At 47.6% G+C, this 19,510-nt stretch overlaps 2 protein-coding genes across 17 annotated transcripts in view; one reads left to right on the plus strand and one right to left on the minus strand.

Moving 5' to 3' along the window:
• VSTM2B (V-set and transmembrane domain containing 2B) overlaps positions 1 to 1,769 on the plus strand; it is a 28,603-nt gene extending 26,834 nt beyond the window's left edge. The window contains exon 5 of the mRNA XM_055554293.1: positions 1,069 to 1,769. Within this exon, the coding sequence (XP_055410268.1) occupies positions 1,069 to 1,157 (89 nt within the window). The 3' untranslated portion in view covers positions 1,158 to 1,769. The remainder of the gene's footprint in view (positions 1 to 1,068) is intronic.
• The window catches only part of LOC129632547 (uncharacterized), a 94,370-nt gene that overhangs the window by 8,146 nt on the left and 66,714 nt on the right, over positions 1 to 19,510 (minus strand). For all 16 annotated transcript variants that reach the window (XM_055554278.1, XM_055554277.1, XM_055554275.1 and 13 more), the window contains one exon: positions 621 to 773. In XM_055554278.1, coding sequence (XP_055410253.1) covers positions 621 to 773 — 153 coding nt within the window. The remainder of the gene's footprint in view (positions 1 to 620; positions 774 to 19,510) is intronic.

Raw genomic sequence — 19,510 nt, forward strand, 5'->3', positions numbered from 1 at the left:
TAGCTCCTGCAAGCAGCCGGGTGGAGGGGCCATGGCCTCTGTGCATGTCCACGGGCCGGGAAGGGCCTCCTGCACCTCCCCTCAGGGTACAGGGCTCCAGCCCAGCTGGCTAGGCGGGGAGAAGGGAGGAGAGGTTTCCATAAGGTGCAGATAGGCAGGGTGTGGCTAGAAACCGCTCCATGGACGCAGCCCGATTCTTTGCAAGTTGGTAGTGACGTCCACATGGTTTGGGCAGGACCAGGGGCATCCATGGTGCCTCTACATTGGCTCCTCTTAATATAACCTGGAGGGAGCATCCCACCCCCTGGTGAGAAGCCTGGGGTTCGTGGGTGGGCTTTTGCCAAGTTGCACAGGAGGCCTCCCAGACAGATGAAGAGCTGATGACTGACAGATGGGGAGCCGGGCAGGCAGCCCGGGTGAGGAGGTTGAAGACAGTATGTCACGGTCCCAGTAGTGGGCCAGAGCTCACATGGAAGACACAGATGGGGGTGACCTCCCATCAGGATAGTGCCAGGGTCACTCCTGGGGGGCCCTAGCCCTCTGACCACCAAACAGTGATTGCTGAGTGCCCCACTTTGACCCCAGGGGCTGGACTGACGGTTTGTGGAAAGAAGACTCACACATTCAGGATGCCTCAGGCAGGGTGTCTGTGAATGCAGAACTGTGCGGTTCAGGCAGCAGCTGGAGGGGATGGAGTTGTGTGCGATCAGGGAGTCTCTCTGGAGGAGCGGGCAGCTGGGTCTTAAGCACCAAGGGCACTTTGCACTGTAGTCCTGGGGGCAGGAGTGGAGAGGGAGCACAGTCTTCTTATTCAACTAAAATAATGCCTGGACTCAGGATGTGCTGTCTAGCACACACCCTTCAGGCAGGGGCGCCCCATGTCTGGACCACGAATGGGCTCCTGTGCAGTTGGTAAAGAGGAAGCCACCGCAGAGCAGCCGTGTCTGGCTGGGTACCAGCTGGGCACTCAGAGCGACAGCCCTCCAGGGGGGGGTCTCATCCGCCCCCCACCCCCTCACCCCACCTGCTCCCAGGAGATAACCCTGCCCATTCTCTCATCCCCTGCAGGCACCGGCCCAAACTACGCCACAGACCCGCTCCTGTCCCTGTTCCTGTTGGCCCTACATGAGTTCCTGCACCTGCTGGTGGGGCCCTGACAGACTCACCGGCCTGTGCTCCTAAGCGGCCTGCACGGCTGCCCAGTCCCTGGGTGAGGACCGCATCACCAGATGGACACAGACAGACTCAGAGACGCATGACCAAGTCCATGTGGAAAGCAAATAAACCATATTTTTGGGGGAAGTTACACAAATGTAGACAACCTAAAATAATGCACCTAGTTTCCAAATAAGATGGAGTTTGGACCGTGCAGTATGCATGGATGGGATCAATGATTTCTCTATTTTAATGTATTTTTCTTTTCAAACTTTTCTTCCAAGTCTTCATTTTGCACGAACTGTTGAGCAGTTATCTTTAGGATACTATGTAAAAATGTCAGGTCAAAGCCTTTTTGACAAAGCAAAATATTTTTAGTAGATTATTGTGTTTAGGAAATTTTTTAATTTACTTTTTTCTTTGGGGGGTTTTCTTTTTTATTAAATTATTTCTTTTGAGACACTTTGATTAAAAAAGACATCTTATCATAATTAAAATTCACTGTCAATAATATTTATTTTTAAATAAAGATTGGAAACAAGGTCAGACACTCGTTTATAAACTGTACTGTATATTGCTGAATAGCAGTTGAATAAAAAACAACTTTGAAATAACCTTTCTACAGACATGTATGAATTTAAGCCGTGGTGCCCCGAGCAGCCCAAATGCCGAGTGCTGTGCCCTCCTGGTCTCTGCTGCCAGCTGCACTGGGGGCTGGCTGCAGCCCAGGGCTCCTGGCCAAGGCCACACTGGGCAGAACAGAGCGCCTGCCCAGCCTCCGCCAGGGACAGGGAACCTTGAGGACTGCACCCCCAGTCCTGGTCCTCAAGGAAAGGAATTATTGGAAAGAGCTGTGATATAAATCAAGAGCCATTCTTTCCCTTCCGGCTTAACTACCTGTCAATGCATTTGCCCAGTTAGAGATTATGCGTCCAGACGTGATTACTGTGGCTGGAGTCACTGCTAGTTTGAGGAGAGAATTTGGGGAGAGAGTGGGGCATTCCACACTCTTTGCTCATGCATCTAGAGATTGTGTTGAGCCTCTGAAACGTGTGTGTTCAGGGCAGGTTGAACGTGAACGTCGCTCAGTCATGTCCGACTCTTTGCGACCCCATGGACTATACAGTCGTGGAATTCTCCAGGACAGAATCCTGGAGTGGGTAGCCTTTCCCTTCTGCAGGGGATCTTCCCAACCCAGGGATCAGACCCAGGTCTCCCATATTGCAGGTCGATTCTTTACCAGCTGAGCCACAAGGGAAGGAGGTTACACGTCTCAAAGAAATAGACAAGCCCTGGGGGGTGTTATTCTTCATTCCATGACAAGAGCGCACTAAGTTGCCAGATCCCATGGCTTCGTTTAAAATCTAGCCAGTTTTTAAACAAATGTGCTTGTCACTGGTGTTGCTCACCAGACATTATTACTTCTTCACCGGCTGGCACCCTGTGCCAGTTGGGGCCGTGTCACCTGCTCTGGCCACTGAGTTGAGAACAGAGGGGTGTATACGATTTCCAGTCCCAGACACTGGATCACTAATGCAAGAAGCATTCCTTTCCCCCTAGGACAACCGGCAACTTTCAAGATAATAAAACACTCTGCCAGCCTAGGTCCCGACTTTCTACGATGGGCAGAGCCCCCTCTGCAGGCCGGCTTTGGAAATGCAGCACGATGAGGGATTGGCCTTTACCATTTCAGGCCACTGAGCTTTGGAGTTGTTAGTTATTGCAGCATAATCCAGCCTATCCCTACAAATTCAGCAAGGTACTGCCATATTTATTTGAGAGGAAAGAGAAAGTAAAAGTTTTTTGGACAGTCCCACATGTGCAGAGAGGCCCAGTGTGGAGCTGACAGACTGGGATACCTGTGAGAAGATGACCTTGAGCCAGCTGTTTTTAGTGGCTGCATAAAGCTGTTTCACATTTCATTTATGTTGACCAGCACCAATCGAGTTGTAAGTTTAATCATTTTGTCTGGTGGACAGTGATTCTGTCCAGAAGGATCATCGCTGTTTATAGTTAACTCAATACTGCACTGGGCTGTCATGTTAAATACAGGCGTCTGTGCTTGAAAAGAAAAAGGGACTTCCTGGATGCTGGGCTGAATGGAAACAATGTGTCAGTGACGGGCTAATGTTGTGCCAGATCACTCCAGGGGCAGGAGCCAGGGAGCCATCTTCCATCGCCAAAACCAGACCCCTCTGCACACGTGCAGTCAGCCAGGTCCCTGCCCGGAAGCGACTGGCCCTGCGTGTGGGGTGCGTGTGGGGAAGAGGAGGCAGGTGTGTTTGGCGAACTGTTCCCATGGGCTGCCCCTTTTCAACACTGAAGCAGCGCCTTGCACCCAGAGGAACAAGCCCTCAAGTCTCTCCCTGGAGATCACGGTCTCCTGGGAAGGAAGTCATGGATGAACCTTAGCAATTTCCCTGAAGTGGGAGCTCCACTGCCTCCCCACCAAGAGAGGACAATGGAAGAATGGAGGAATCAGGGTCCTTAGGTGGCAGCAGCAAATCCCTCTGACCCTGGGACCCCCAAGGACCAGCCTCCCTGCTGGTCAGTGCTCTGAACTCACAGGAGAAAGGGAAGTCAGCCCCTGCAGACCCACTGAGCAGGCTGATGGGATCTGGGTACATGCCCTCTGGCGTCCTTTATGCCACCCTCCTAGACAAGGACCAAGAATGAGTCGTTTGCGTTGAATATTATGGGATGCATACAAACCGGGAGGGCTAAGCACCCACCAAAAAGAGAAAACATGGGACTGGACTCAACCCAAAGCACCTTTTCGTTTGGTTTTGGTCCCAGCCCCGGGCAGACAGGGGTCCAAGGACAAGACAACTTATTTCAATTTGGGAAGAACACACTGTGGGTGATTCAGGAGCTCTGGCCCCAGCCTGTGACAACCACCCGCTCTGCTTGGAGGGACTGGGGAAGGGACGGTCAACATGGCGACCAGCACCAAAATGAGGGCACGGAGGCAGAGGGGAAGAGGAGGGAGATGATGGCGGGCAACCTGCACCTTAGCCAGAGGTGGAGCGAGATGGGGAGAGTGCAGGGCAGGGGGAGCCAGGTATGTGGGGAGCCGCCCCTGCACCCCAGCTGTGATAAGGGGCTGGCACCTCATGCTGCTGGTCCACCTGGGCCCTCAGGCAGCACCTCGGGGCACAGTGTGGGGGAAGGACAGGAACCCCCGCGTCTGACGGGAGGGGATGTGACCAGGGCCAGTGCACTCCCAGTTTTGTTTCCACCTCCACCGCACAGTCTCAGTTACCGCTCTGAGTCAGAAGGAGCGCTCGGTCTGATTGATCCTAGACCGGCCTCGGTGGTATACCAGATGAGCCATCTGTGCGCTGCGCTTATAGCCAAGGGGCTTCTCCCACACCCGTTTTTACCCAGTTTTGCCTTGCTTTCCCATAGAGGCCCCTCTCTCCATCAGACATCCGCAGCCATCCTGTCAGGGTTCAAAGGGCACAACCCCTTCATCCCCCGGATAACGAGTGGCAGGCGGCCCGGTGCCTCTGCCCCTGTGTGCCTGTCTGCTTAGCAGTCTGCCCTCTAACTCTCCTCCCAGGTGGGGGCGGGAAAGGACGCAGAGGGACTGGGCGCCAATTCAACCGACCTGCACAGTGACGCTGCTGGCCCGAAGAGCCCCTGCCCTCCTCAGCCCGGAGGAGACCTTACCTCCTCCTTGGGGCCCCAGGAACCCTACGATGCATGGAGAACCCATGTCCTTTAGGAAGGACTCGCCCTATTTTGTGGCTGCAGACACCACATGAGCTAAAGTCTGGAAACAACACTGGCAGTGACCCCTTTAAATGACAAAGACCCATGGAGCACTAAAAATACATTTCAAGTCAAAAACACGACTTCACATCAAGCCTCATCTACCAGCAACTAAGAAAAATATAGCAAAAATCAGATTTGCTCCCTGCATCTGATTTTTTTAAGGGGGAAGTGATAAGTAATAATTTTTACTATATAATAAGTGATTCAGTAAGTGATAAGTGATAATAATAAGTGATAAGTAATACTCTTAGAAAATATAGATATATTTTAGATTTTGAAATCAGGGAGGACTTCTTAAATAAGACACCAAAAGTGGTCACTATAAAAGAAAAGATAGATGATTTTGACTGCATTATAATTAAGATCATTTATCAAAAGACACCATAAAGAAAGTGGAAAGAATCCATAAAATACAACTAACAAAGGATTAGAATCAAGTATGTATAAACAACTCCTGGAAATCAGTAGGAAAACCACAAATAATACAATGGCAAATTAGACAAGAGACATGAACCACCGTATCACGGAAGAGAAAATATGTCCAGAAAATGCATAAAAGGTATTCAGCCTCAAAGCGATAAGAGTACTATAAATCAAAGGCACAACGATTATACCCACTCAAGTGCGTGTGTGCAAGCTCAGCTGCGTCAGTCGTGTCCAAGTCTTAGCGACCCCACAGACTGTAGCCCACCAGGCTCCTCTGTCCATGGGATTTCCCAGGCAAGACTACTGGAGTGGATGGTCATTTCTTTCTCCAGGGAATCTTCCCGACCCAGAGAGGAACACTCATCTCCTGCGCTGCAGGTGGATTCCTGTACCACTGAGCCACCTAACTGCAGGAGGGTGGACTGGTCTAATGTCACTGGAAAACACTTGGCACTAATTCTTAAAATCGAACATTCACATACATGCCTTTTGACCCAGGAGTTCCACTTCATATCCCCAGGGACAATATAAACACAAGTACACGGCAGCACCATTCATGTAACCTGGAAACAGGCAAGTCCCCATAGTCAAGACAACGGCTGAATCTGCTGTGGAACATGCTGCTGGCGCATTACACACGAGACAAAGTGAATGAACTACATCTCAGCATCTGTTAGTTGAAAAAAGTAAGCCCCCCAGAAGTACATATAGTATTGCTATAATACTCTTTTCATAAAGTTAAAATCCAACTAAAACCAATAGATGGATGGATGGATGGATGGACTCTTAAAAACACACAAGATGAGATAAAATTCACTAAGAAGGAAAGTAAGGGAGTGATGAATATGGATTCCTTGACGGAGGGAGGCAGGAAACGGGGGTAGGGGAGAGAGGCACCCACAGGTGGATGTAGGTAATTACCACAACCAGTTTTTGAATTGAGTGGTGAAGTTGGTATTATTTTGAATGAATGAATGAATGAAGCCATACACAAATCAATGATAAGAGCCTATCATAAATAAGGACAATGATTAATCAATTCTGTGCAGATGAAATTAAAAACAAAAGAAGCAAAAAACTGTAAACTATCAGGGATTTATATTAAAACCAAAAGCAAAATAACTTTCTCTTTCCACAGCCCCAAGACAATGCATGTCTCAATTCAGTCTCCCACCCAGAGGTTGCAAACTGGCAGTCTGTGGGCCACACAAGGATGTTTGTTTGGCCTGAACAAGGATTTTTATTATTACTTCACAACATTGGGAACTCTTGTGTAAAACTCAAATTTCTGTCTTCCCCTGAAAAAAAATGTAGTATGTGGCCCTCATTCCCCAAGAGGCCCACATTCCCACGCAGTGAATGTAGGTGCCAAGCAGTTGCTGTCCCCTACAAAAGAACAGTCTCCCCACTTCCCTACAAGCTCTACCACTCCCTGTCGCCTCACCCAGCTTGCAGCGTGCAGATACACAGTCTGCGAGCGCCTGCAGGCACATGAGCGTGCACCCGGGAGGTCCTGGGTCTCCAACCCTCCTCTCCCCTCAGCAGCCTCTGACAGCTGTGGTCCCTTACAGGGCCAGAAAGCAGCCATCCAGAATGCTCCTCAGAGACACTGGAGCAAGACAATATTCGGGGTTCACCAGAAACCCATTCCCAAAGCAAGTAATTTATGTTTTCAAATAACATGTATCCAGTTTTTTATATAAGTACACATCAAAGAAGTTAAATTGGATTGCAAATACCCTGAGTTTCTTTTTCCATGCAAATGCTATTTTTTTCTGTGCCTTTTTTTTTTTTTAGTAAATTATAGTATACAAAATTTTCCATTTTTGTTTGAAAGGTCTGCTGTGTGTCTACAACAAAATCTACCAACATACTTCACATAGCTGACTAATACGCTTTGCAGCAGCAAACAGATTCCTGCCCCTTAAACACCAAAAGGCTTGGTATTATTATTCCAGCTCCCTCCACTGACCCAGCCCCAAGCACTTCCATGGTAAAAATATGATCCCACCATCACCACTTCCCATACCTTCTCCAAACTGGCCCTAAGGAATTGGTTTTTTAAACTAAGGCAGATCACAGTCACTTTTCAGAATGTTAATTCCCATAAAACGGAATGTCAGTTTTACATGGACAGCTCTCCTTTATCAAAAAAAACTGATTCCATTTGACTGATTAATTGTCCATAGAACTGTCAAGGCTTCCAGACTAGAGGTGATGGCTGGGGAGGAGGCAGCCACACAGTGTTGTGATGTGTGGGGCACTCCTGGACTGGGGAAGCCAGGAGATTACAAATGTACAAATTATTAATTCAAATCAATACAGCAAGGGGTTCAGGCTGAGAGACATTCAATTACATTGTTCAAAGAGAAGATGCTCATCTTCAGCTAGTCCGCTCCATGCTGCAAATAATAGAACATTTTTAATTTCTGCGGCAGGGATGTTAATCTTTTGCCATGTAATCCAGTCCTTGGGGCACGCCATAAATATGTGGCACTGAGTGTGTGAGGCTCCCTGCGGAGGGCACTCAATCAAGTCAGCCCTGGCTTCCCTGCCTGTCTCTTTATGTTAATCTCTCAACACTCGGTTAGGAAATATAAGCAAATGGATGATGGATGGATGGATGGATATGGAGGCAGAGGTAAAGACAGAAATTTTCAAAAACTGTCAGACACCCAGACCCCCAACCATAAACAGTTTATGACTTCCAAATTTGGCCTGACCCAGTAGCACAAATAAATCCCAGAAGAATGATTCACATCCCCAAAAGAATCACTTTAGAATTCCTTTAAGTAGCAGGCTCCTACAGTACGTTTAACAGAGGATTTGAATTCCAGCTTCATTATACAGACAGTGAAGCAGACATGCAGAAATAAAGTTTAGAAGGTTATACACCAAGGTGTTAAAAGCTTATGTCTCCAGTGGTGGCTGGGATGGTGTTTACGTCTGGCTGTGAGGTTCAATTTTTCTGTGATGAACACTTACTAAAACATTTTTAATTAAAGAAAAGACAATTTCCCTCACACAAACACACATATACAAAGGAAGATTCAATTATAAAGGTGGACTTCCCAGTGGGGCTTCCCTGCTGGCTCAGTGGTAAAGGCATCACCTGCCAATGCAGGAGACTTGAGTCCAATCCCTGGGTTGGGAAGATCCCCTGGAGAAGGAAATGGCAACCCATTCCCATATTCTTGCCTGGGAAATCCCATGGACAGAGGAAAGAGTAGGACATGACTAAGCGACTAGCGCTTTCACTTTTCAGAGCTTTTTCATGAACAGCTATCACAGAAGTAGAGGCCTTATTACATCTCTTTTCAAGGTGTGCTGAGATACGGAAACAAGAACCAGTGAGTCTCGGGCTGTCTGAGCAAAAGGCAGCCCTGTGGAGTCTCGGAGCCCAGTCGGGGACATGGAGCCAGCTCTCAACGGACTGCGGCAGGCAGCGTGCACAGAGTTGAGTCAGCCACAGCGAGGGGCCCGCTCTGAGTGGCGCCTGGGAGACAGAGCTGCACTGCGTGAATCAGAGGGCACCTGCCACAACAGAGACAGGTGTGGGGGAGGTCAACCACGTCACAAATCAAAATAACAGGGAAAACTCCAGTCCAACAAGACTGAAGAAACTTCAGCTCTTCTGCTCTCAGCCTTGCCAGAGCGGGCCACGGAGACTCGCCTGGGACAACAGAAACACGAGGCACGTGGAGATTCCACATATGAATAGGCAGACCCAAGTCCAAAGGATGCATCTGTTGACTGTGTAGAAAACTAAAATCATCAAATAAATGAAAATTTTGCCATTTCCCTCCTAAATTTCATGAGACAGGGACTAAGAAAATAATTTATCAGGCAGGAAATATTTCATCAATTGGTTTTTATTTATTAAAGAGCTGCATGGTGTTAGGCATGCTACCGTGCGCATTTTCTGCAAAATAGAAATCACAGAAGTCCATAAAACCAGGGAGAAAGTTCAGAGGTTTCTGTCCTTGTTTATTACTATAAATAAGTTCTCAATTTCCCCATTTATACTGTTGGTAAAGATTAAAAGGGAAGTTCCACTGAAAGATTATTTGTAAATGCCACTTGAAGTGATAACTTCAGCCATGCCAATTTGGGGCATCTACTACATTCCGTTCAGTTAGAACTGGACATGGAACAATGGACTCATTCAAAATTGGGAAAGGACTATGACAAGGCTATATATTGTCACCCTGCTTATTTAACTTATATGCAGAGTACATCATGTGAAATGCTGGGCTGGATGAAGCACAAGTTGGAATCAAGATTTCTGGGAGAAACATCAACAACCTCAGATATGCAGATGATGTCACTTTAAAGGCAGAAAGTGAAGAACTAAAGAGTCTCTGGATGAGGGTGAAAGAGAAGAGTGAAAAAGCTGGCTTAAAACTCAACATTCAAAAAACTAAGATCATGGCATCTGGTCCCATCACTTCATGGCAAATAGATAAGGGAAAAGTGGAAACAGTGACAGATTTTATTTTCTTGGGCTCCAAAATCACTGGGGATGGTGACTGAAGCCATGAAATTAAAAGATGCTTGCTCCTTGGAAGAAAAACTATGATAAACCTGCATAGCATATTTCAAAGCAGAGACATCACTTTGCCAACAAAGGTCTATACAGTTAAAGCTATACAGTTAAAGTCATGTATGGATGTGAGAGTTGGACCATAAAGAAGACTGAGCACCGAAGATTGACGCTTTTGAACCGTGGTGTTAGAGAAGACTCTTGAGAGCAAGGAGACAGCAAGGAGACAAACTGTCCTTTGGACAGCAAGGAGATGAAACCAGTCAACCCCAAAGGAAATCAACCTTCAATATTCATTGGAAGGACTGATGCTGTGATGCAGAAGCTCCAATACTTTGGCCACCTGATGTGAAGAGCCGACTCAATGGAAAAGGCCCTGATGCTGGGAAGAATTGAGGGCAGGAGGAGAAGGGGGTGACAGGATGAGATGGTTGGATGGCATAATCCCAACTTGATGGACATGAGCTTGAGCAAACTCCAGAAAATGGTGACGGACAGGGAAGTCTGGCATGCTGCAGTCCATGGGGTCGCAGAGTCGGACACGAGTTCCTGCTTCTGAGTTATTTAGGCACAGGAGTTGTGAGGGGTGGAGGTGTGACTGTTGGTGTGTCCTGACCGTGGAGGTACTTTCTGGGCCACACAGAACTTTATCTCAGCCCTCTCTGACTTCATAGTGCTACGGTGGATGCTTCCAGACAAAGACTGAGGGCCCTCCTCAAGGTGTAGCCTGTGTTCTCTGCTTTTCTACCAGGGGTTTCCTCTAAGCTGTGGAGCCTGTTCCATCAAGAGCAGACACAGCAGAAGCACACTGAGGATGGGCGGTGCCTTGGAGGATCCCATGGGCGAATGCCCCTGCTTCACGGTCCTCAGGCAGATCATTCTGGAAGGCATTCTGCTTGCTTCGCAGTGTACGGGCAAGCGACGCACTGTCAAACACATTTACTTCTGTCTTCTGTCTACCAACTGGCTTCCTTTACTCAGGGCCCTGCAGCTGGTGAACGGCGATCCATCCCAAGTAGACCTGTTATACATCAGTTGCCCAAGGAGAAGGTGTACGCCTGCTCTGGCACGCGCGCACGTGCACGGGCACGCGCGCGCGCGCGCGCGCACACACACACACACACACACACACACACGAGTCCTATTCCAAACCAAGAGAAGGGCTCTGATTGGCCAGTCTCAGGTCAGATAACCAGCCTTAACCCTAACAAACACAACATGGAGCTGGGGTCAAGGCATCCAACAGGGCTGCAAGCCCCACTCCATCCTGCTGGCGAGGGAACAGGGTGTCCCTGTGATCTGGTCAGATACTACAGTGAATCCATTATACATGTGCCATGAGCCACTGGAGACTCCTCCTAAAATGCAGGTTGGGGTACAGGTGGTCTGGTGTGAGTGTACAGTCCGTACTTTTCATAGCCAAGGACACACTCATCCCTCTTCAGTCTCACTGAGGAAGTGCCCACCCTCCCCACCCCCAACAACAGAAACCTCTTTGCTAAGCAGCAAAGACAGAAAGGAAGATGATTCTTGCTGTTGAGATATGATAGGAGTGAGCTATCAATGACATTTTGAGGGGCCTTTTTTTTTACACAGGGACATTTAACTCAGCCTACAAACCAAACCATTAAACTTACAGCCAAGTAATTACTTTTACCAAGTACTGATCAAAGCAGATCAACTCAGACCCTGACCCCAGCCTAGAGCTTACACCATCATGTCAAGGATCACCGATTAATTAAAGGCAGCGCTTTTACATTTTGGCGACACAGCACTTGCGGTGCGGCCGCGTCAGCTGCCTCGGTGGTCCTCCCCCCAGTCCCTGGGGTGGCCCCAGCCCCTCGTCTCCACCCACGCCAGCCCCACCCTGCCCTGTCTGTGGCCTCAGCGACGGCCAGTCCCAGGCGCTCCCACGCCAACTGCTCTTCTCAGCTGTGTTCACCCGCCCCTCACAGCTCTTCCCCTCTTAACAGCCAGTTGGGAGATGGCCAGACCACCATGGGCTGTGGAGGGTGCCCATTTAGGGCAGCAACACAACCTCAGTGGAGAGGCCATCACCTGACTGTGATGGAGCCTGTCCGTGAGGCCCCAGGGGCTGGGGAGGCCCACCCGGCGCCGGGCTCCACGGTGGGGCTGCACAAAGCATGCGGCCTCGACGCTTACTACTCAGCATCTCAGTGTCTCTGTACCCGACCTTTTCATCCAAACACTACATACCTCTCTTCTAGGAAAAGCCACCAATGGCAAGTTTCCCAACACATGCAAAACACCCAGCATTAGGACCCAGAACAAGCCTGAAGTCTTCACAGACTTGAATCTTCTGTAGGCCTGACACCAGAGGCAGAAGTTTTCTTCTTAGTAACCATACCCAGGAGTCACCTAGACTTCCATTAAGGAAGCGATTTCTGAGAAGGGAACCCTGTACTCCCCCAGAAAAACCCTCTTGGTCAGGACTGGTTCAATCCCAAGTGACAGAAAAACAACTCTGGGAGAGTACTCATGTGATGAGAAGCGCAGACAAGACCACTACCAGGCCCTCTTCTCCTCCAGCTCCCCGTGCTCTCTCCTTAGGGCTCACAGGTGTCGAGCCAGGCCCCTCTCCAGCCTGTACCCCACTAGTTTAGCAACCTGTGGAAAGAGACCACCTCTCTCCTTAAAACTTCAGGAAAAGACCTGGGGTTGCCTCTCACTGGTCTGGGTTGGGTTATGCACCAAACCGAGAGCCAAGCACAGTAGCCAGGGAGATGTGGCACTTTCACTGGCCAACATGAGTTACAAGCCTCTTACTGGAGCTCAGGCTGAGGGCGGGAGAAGAACGCTCCTGAAAGCAAAGCTGAGGGACTGCTCCAGAAGGCAAGTACACTACAATTTGGCTACAGCAACTAGATCTCTGGGGACAATGCGTACATTCTTATAATCACAATTATTATACACAGTGTTATATAAGCCGCTATCCAACATGCCCAAGGAGTAGCCTGTCATGGATAATCCTATACTACTACTACTACTACTACTAACTACTACTACTACTAACTACTTCTACTACTACTACTAACTACTACTAACTACTACTAACTACTACTACTACTACTAACTACTTCTACTACTACTACTAACTACTACGACGACGACGACAACGACGTCACTTCAGTCATGTCCGACTCTGTGCAACCCCACGGATGGCAGCCCAGCTCCGCCATCCCTGGGATTCTCCAGGCAAGAACACTGGAGTGGGTTGCCATTTCCTTCTCCAATGCATGAAAGTGAAGTCGCTCAGTCGTGTCCGACTCTTCACAACCCCATGGACTGCAGCCTACAAGGCTAGCTAAATGGTGGGCCCACACAGACATCATCCCCATATTACTGAACGTCTTAGTTTGAGTCACCCCAGATGCAGCTACTGGGATGAAGATGTTTGGAAGATCATGAAATATCTCTAGTGGACAGGGAAAGTGAACCAGGAAAGGCAGGTAGCCAATAAAGGGTATGGATCAGGCTAGTTACCACGATGGGGATGTGGAACTCTGCAAGACAGTGAATCACACCTGAGAGTTATCCCACCAAGGAATGAGGGAGCTGTGGTTTTTAGACAGGAAGTCCTGTTACTCTTGAGAACTCACCTGGAACTGCTGATTCCCTGGCTTTCCTGGCTTATGGTGCGTGGATGAGCGCATGCTCAGTCACTCAGTCACGTCTGACTGTTTCCAACCCAATGGACTATAGCCCATCCAGCTCCTCTGTTCTTGGAATTCTCCAGGCAAGAATACTAGAGTGGGTTGCCATTTCCTTCTGCAGGGGAATCTTCCTAACCCAGGGATCAAACCTGCGTCTTCTGCATTGGCAGGCAGATTCTTTACCACTGAGCCATGTGGGAATCCCTTGGCTTATGGTGTCCAGTGACAAAGGAGTCCTCTAAGAAAGAGATGCAGGTGCTGTCTGTTGGAAGCAGGGCTCACAAGCACAAAAGTGAGACAGGTAACAGAATATGGGCAGGGAACCAACAACGTCCACAATTTCCAAAGGCTGACTAGACATTGTCATGGAGGTCTTAAAGTCACCTGAGAATGCTTAAATTCCTCCAAGTCTATAATAGGAATATCACTTACCACTGTATCAGGCCCTTTAGAAGAACATAGTTAGTAGAGATTTTTCATAGATAGAATGTTGAGTAAAGTCACTTTATGAGGTTTAAAAGTTAGAAATTCTCAAAGAATGGTACTTTTTTCCTCTTTAATATTATTCTAAGAATTTCAAAACATTTTATAAATAACATGGTCTCTAAGCCACCCTGAGAAGGGAAATTGAATTGATTGAGGTTTTTATTTTTTTAATTAATTTCTTTTTTAAAAAAGATCCAAATTGGTTGCATAACTTTCTGGAGACAATGCAACTGATTGATTTTTGCACTTTTAGCCCAATTGTTCTGGCTTTTGAATGAGATGCCACCCTATCAGATACAGGATTTAGCCTCTTGAAGACAACCATGGCCAGTCCCCAGAGCTGGGCCCCAAGGGTCTTCATCCCAAACAGATAAAACTTGGAGTTTAAAGAAGGTACACTTTGCTCCCAGAAAGTCCAAGCCAAGAGTTTCACCATGATGCATAAGAATCCTCCCAGCTGCAGGTCATTAACCCTCATGCACAGGGCACTTTACCATTTAAAAAGCATGTGACCTGTGAGATGGGAAGGACATGAATTGTGAGTTTCACTCCAGAGACTCATCCAGACAAGGGAGTTATCAGGGTTGGTAGAAGTAAAAACCAAATTCAACTTTGAAAGTGAATGTGAAAATCGTTCAGTCCATTCTGACTCTTTGTGACCTCATGGACTATACAGTCCTTGGAATTCTCTAGGCCACAATACTGGAGTAGATAGCCTTTCCCTTCTCCAGGGGATCTTCCCAACCCAGGGATCGAACCCAGGTCTCCTGCATTTCAGGCGGCTTCCTTACCAACTGAGCTAACAGGAAAGCCCAAATTCAACTCTAAATCCACCCAATCTTGGCATGAAATTCTTGCCAACTATATCACAGGGTCCCAGATGTTTAGTTTCCCAAGCATTAGTAAAATTACTAGATTGAATTATCTAAAGTTGCCATTCTTATTGATCAAATGATGAAATAACAGCAAATTTGCCATTTTTATAGTTCAGAACAGTCAAATATTAGCAATTTCACATGATTCAACTGAATACAAAACAATTTGGGTAACTTAACCATATTTAACTTATATGTAGAGTACATCATGAGAAACGCTGGGCTGGAAGAAGCACAAGCTGGAATCAAGATTGCCGGGAGAAATATCAATAACCTTAGATATGCAGATGACACCACCCTTATAGCAGAAAGTGAAGAGGAACTAAAAAGCCTCTTGATGAAGGTGAAAGAGGAGAGTGAAAAAGTTGGCTTAAAACTCAACACTCAGAAAATGAAGATCATGGCATCTGGTCCCATCACTTCATGGGAAATAGATGGGGAAACAGTGGAAACAGTGTTAGACTTTATTTTTCTGGGCTCCAAAATCACTGCAGATGGTGACTGCAGCCATGAAATTAAAAGACGCTTACTCCTTGGAAGGAAAGTTATGACCAACTTAAATAACATATTGAAAAGCAGAGACATTACTTTGCCAACAAAGGTCCGTCTAGTCAAGGTTATGGTTTTTCCAGTGGTCATGTATGGATGTGAGAGTTGGACTGTGAAGAAAGCTGAGTGCCGAAGAATTGATGCTTTTGAACTGTGGTGTTGGAGAAGACTCTTGAGAGTCTCCTTGGACTGCAAGGAGATCCAACCAGTCCATTCTGAAGGAGATCAGCCCTGGGATTTCTTTGGAGGGAATGATGCTAAAGCTGAAACTCCAGTACTTTGGCCACCTCATGCGAAGAGTTGACTCATTGGAAAAGACTGTGATGCTGGGAGGGATTGGGGGCAGGAGGAGAAGGGGAGGACAGAGGATGAGATGGCTGGATGGCATCAACCGACTCAATGGATGTGAGTCTGAGTGAACTCCGGGAGTTGGTGATGGACAGGGAGGCCTGGCATGCTGCGATTCATGGGGTCGCAAAGATACGACTGAGCAACTGAACTGAACTGAACTGAACTTTAGTAAGCAATAATATCGGGGAAAAAATTTAATTTTAAATAGGGAAGACTATCATAACCAATAATATAGGCAGGTTACTGTCTCACAATACAGGACATGATGCTTATGAAGCACTTGCTGTGCTGCCTGTCCTGTGCTCATCAGACCAGCTTGGGGAGCCAGGGAGCCATGTCACTCTGGAGTCTCCAGAGCTGACTTTCTCCATCTTGACAAAGAAATGCCAAGGAGTCCCATCGTGGGGCCACTGCCATGGAAACCTTGTGCCGCAGGGATGACACTCTGCTTTGACGGCCCCTCCTCCATCACACTGACTCAGCACCCCCTCACTGGCCCCAGGAGAGGCAAGAAGGTGGCAAGTACAAGGGAACTGCCATCGGGTCCCCAGGCACTGCGTGGCAACACACTGAAGGGACTGCACAAGTGGTGAGGCATGCTCTGCCTGAACAAGCAGCCCTACTGCACAGTGGGGACAAGCAAAGCGGTACCACAAGGGAGCGACCGCGACACATCCCACAGCAGAGAGCTGCGGGCTGAACAGAAGCGATGACGCATAAAACCCACAACTGTTTTGAGACAAATTCCTTTTTCTGTAAAAAGAAAAAAAAAAAAAGAAGAGAAAGAGAAATATGTCTGTTTATTCTTTCCAAGCACTGAGCTCAACATTTAGATGAAGCATCTTTATGAACGGGCCCCACAGATCATCATCTCTGCTGCATTAGTTCTAATTGCATTATTGCTTAATTGCAAAGCAACAGAGTGTGTAATTCGGGAGCTGCAATGCCTGGGGACATGGGCATGATTTAACTGTTCGTGCAAAGCCCAGCCTTGGGGAAACTGTCCTGAGGACAGCAGCGAGAGGCCAGAATCTCTCTCCCGCTGTCTTATTGCACAGTTCAGCTCCCTCCATCAGGGAGGTGACAGAGAACAAAGATCCCTTGGGTCATACCTCATGCTACCCTTGCAGCAGAACCTCATGAAGGGATGCAAAGTTTAGGAACAGAGTGTCCACTGCGTACCTGCTGCTGGGCTGTGTGAGCATAGAGATGCACAGATGAATGTGGCTTAATTCCTGTCTGCAGGAGAGCCAGTCCAGGGAGCGAAGACAGACATGTCAACAGAGTCACTGGAGACAAGCTGAGGAGGTTTCTTCACAAAGAGAAGCCTTGACTTAAGTGTCCAAAAGAAAAAGCTGGATAAGTAAGGTGCTGTGAGATTGACTAAGTGCTCACTAGTTCTTGCTTCTCTTGGGTGCAATTGATCTGTTAAAAATATGCTGCTGAAGATGCTAGCAACAGGGTTGGGGGAAGCAGGGCTGAGAAGGGGAGAAGGCAAACAGAATGTGACTGATGCGGTTGCAGGTGAAAGTCCCAAGCCTGATCCATGGGAAGTATAAATTACATCTTGGAGTCTGACCTGCCTCAAGGCAAAGATACTGGTCTTTTCTTCTCCCACAGCAGTCAGTCATGTCACATAATATTCTCTACATTCACGGGAAGAGGCTCTGGTACCCAAGAGCAGCCCACAGAAGGTTGCAGGTTCTGTCTGTAAGCAGAAAGCAGACAGATATTCAGAGATAGATGCATGTAGTTGATGAAAACGACCCTCGAGGATTAAGGTGCCAACACTGGTTCTATAACATGAAGTGACTCAACTTTGACAATGAGATGTGGATGGAAGGAGATTTGCCAAATCCAGCCTGGTCATAAAACCCCGGGCACAATTAGCCATTTCTCTGCTCCCTGTCCAGTTTGTGCAAGTCCTCCAAATTTGTTCTTTTAAAAATTATTCTAACTATTTTAGGACTTTTGTAATCCCACACAAATTTTAAAGCTAGCATGTCAGTTTCTTCAAAAAAAGTTCTGGAATCTTGATTGAAGTTTTGACTATGCCGAATCTATAGGACCAAGTTGGAGAGAATTAACATCTTAACAAGGGCTTCCCTGGTGGTCCAGTACTTAAGAATCTGTTTGCCAAGGTAGGGGACATGGGTTTGATCACTGCTCCAGGCAGATTCCCACATGCAACTAACGGGCCACAACTAGTGGGCCAGCCCTCTAGAGCCCTTGAGCCACAACTCCTGAGCCCACACGTGGCGACTCCTGAAGCCCGTGTGCCGAGAGCCCACGCTCTGCAGACAGAAGCCACTGCAACGAGCAGCCCCCACTCACTGCGACTGGAGAGAGCCTGCAGGCAGCAACAAAGACCCAGCACAGCCAAAAATAAATAAATGGATACGTCTTTTTTTTTTTTTAACTTTACAATATTGTATTGGTTTTGCCATATATCAACATGAATCTGCCACAGGTATACACGTGTTCCCCATCCTGAACCCTCCTCCCTCCTCCCTCCCCATACCATCCCTCTGGGTCATCCCAGTGCACCAGCCCCAAGCATCCAGTATCGTGCATCAAACCTGGACTGGAGACTCGTTTCATATATGATATTATACATATTTCAATGCCATTCTCCCAAATCATCCCACCCTCTCCCTCTACCACAGAGTCCAAAAGACTGTTCTATACATCAGTGTCTCTTTTGCTGTCTTGTATACAAGGTTATCGTTACCATCTTTCTAAATTCCATATATATGCGTTGGTATACTGTATTGGTGTTTTTCTTTCTGGCTTACTTCACTCTGTATAATAGGCTCCAGTTTCATCCACCTCATTAAAACTGATTCAAATGTATTCTTTTTAATGGCTGAGTAATACTCCATTGTGTATATGTACCACAGCTTTCTTATCCACTCATCTGCTGATGGACATCTAGGTTGCTTCCATGTCCTGGCTATTATAAACAGTGCTGCGATGAACATTGGGTACACGTGTCTCTTTCAATTCTGGTTTCCTCTGTGTGTATGCCCAGCAGTGGGATTGCTGGGTCATAAGGCAGTTCTCGGAGATGGCACTGGCGACCCACTGCAGTGCTCTTGCCTGGAAACTCCCATGGACGGAGGAGCCTGGTAGGCTGCGGTCCATGGGGTCGCCAAGAGTCAGACACGACTGAGCGACTTCACTTGCACTTTTCACTTTCATGCACTGGAGAAGGAAATGGCAACCCACTCCAGTGTTCTCGCCTGGAGAATCCCAGGGACAGGGGAGCCTGGTGGACTGCCATCTGTGGGGTCGCACAGAGTCAAACACGACTGACGTGACTTAGCAGCAGCAAGGCAGTTCTATTTCCAGTTTTTTAAGGAATCTCCACACTGTTCTCCATAGTGGCTGTACTCGTTTGCATTCCCACCAACAGTGTAAGAGGGTTCCCTTTTCTCCACACCCTCTCCAGCATTTATTGCTTGTAGACTTTTGGATCGCAGCCATTCTGACTGGTGTGAAATGGTACCTCATTGTGGTTTTGATCTGCATTTCTCTGATACTGAGTGATGTTGAGCGTCTTTTCATGTTTTTGTTAGCCATCTGTATGTCTTCTTTGGAGAAATGTCTATTTAGTTCTTTGGCCCATTTTTGATTGGGTCATTTATTTTTCTGGAATTGAGCTGTAGGATCTT

This window comes from Bubalus kerabau, chromosome 17 (genome assembly GCF_029407905.1).
Source record: "Bubalus kerabau isolate K-KA32 ecotype Philippines breed swamp buffalo chromosome 17, PCC_UOA_SB_1v2, whole genome shotgun sequence".
In the NCBI taxonomy this organism is placed as follows: Eukaryota; Metazoa; Chordata; class Mammalia; order Artiodactyla; family Bovidae; genus Bubalus; species Bubalus kerabau.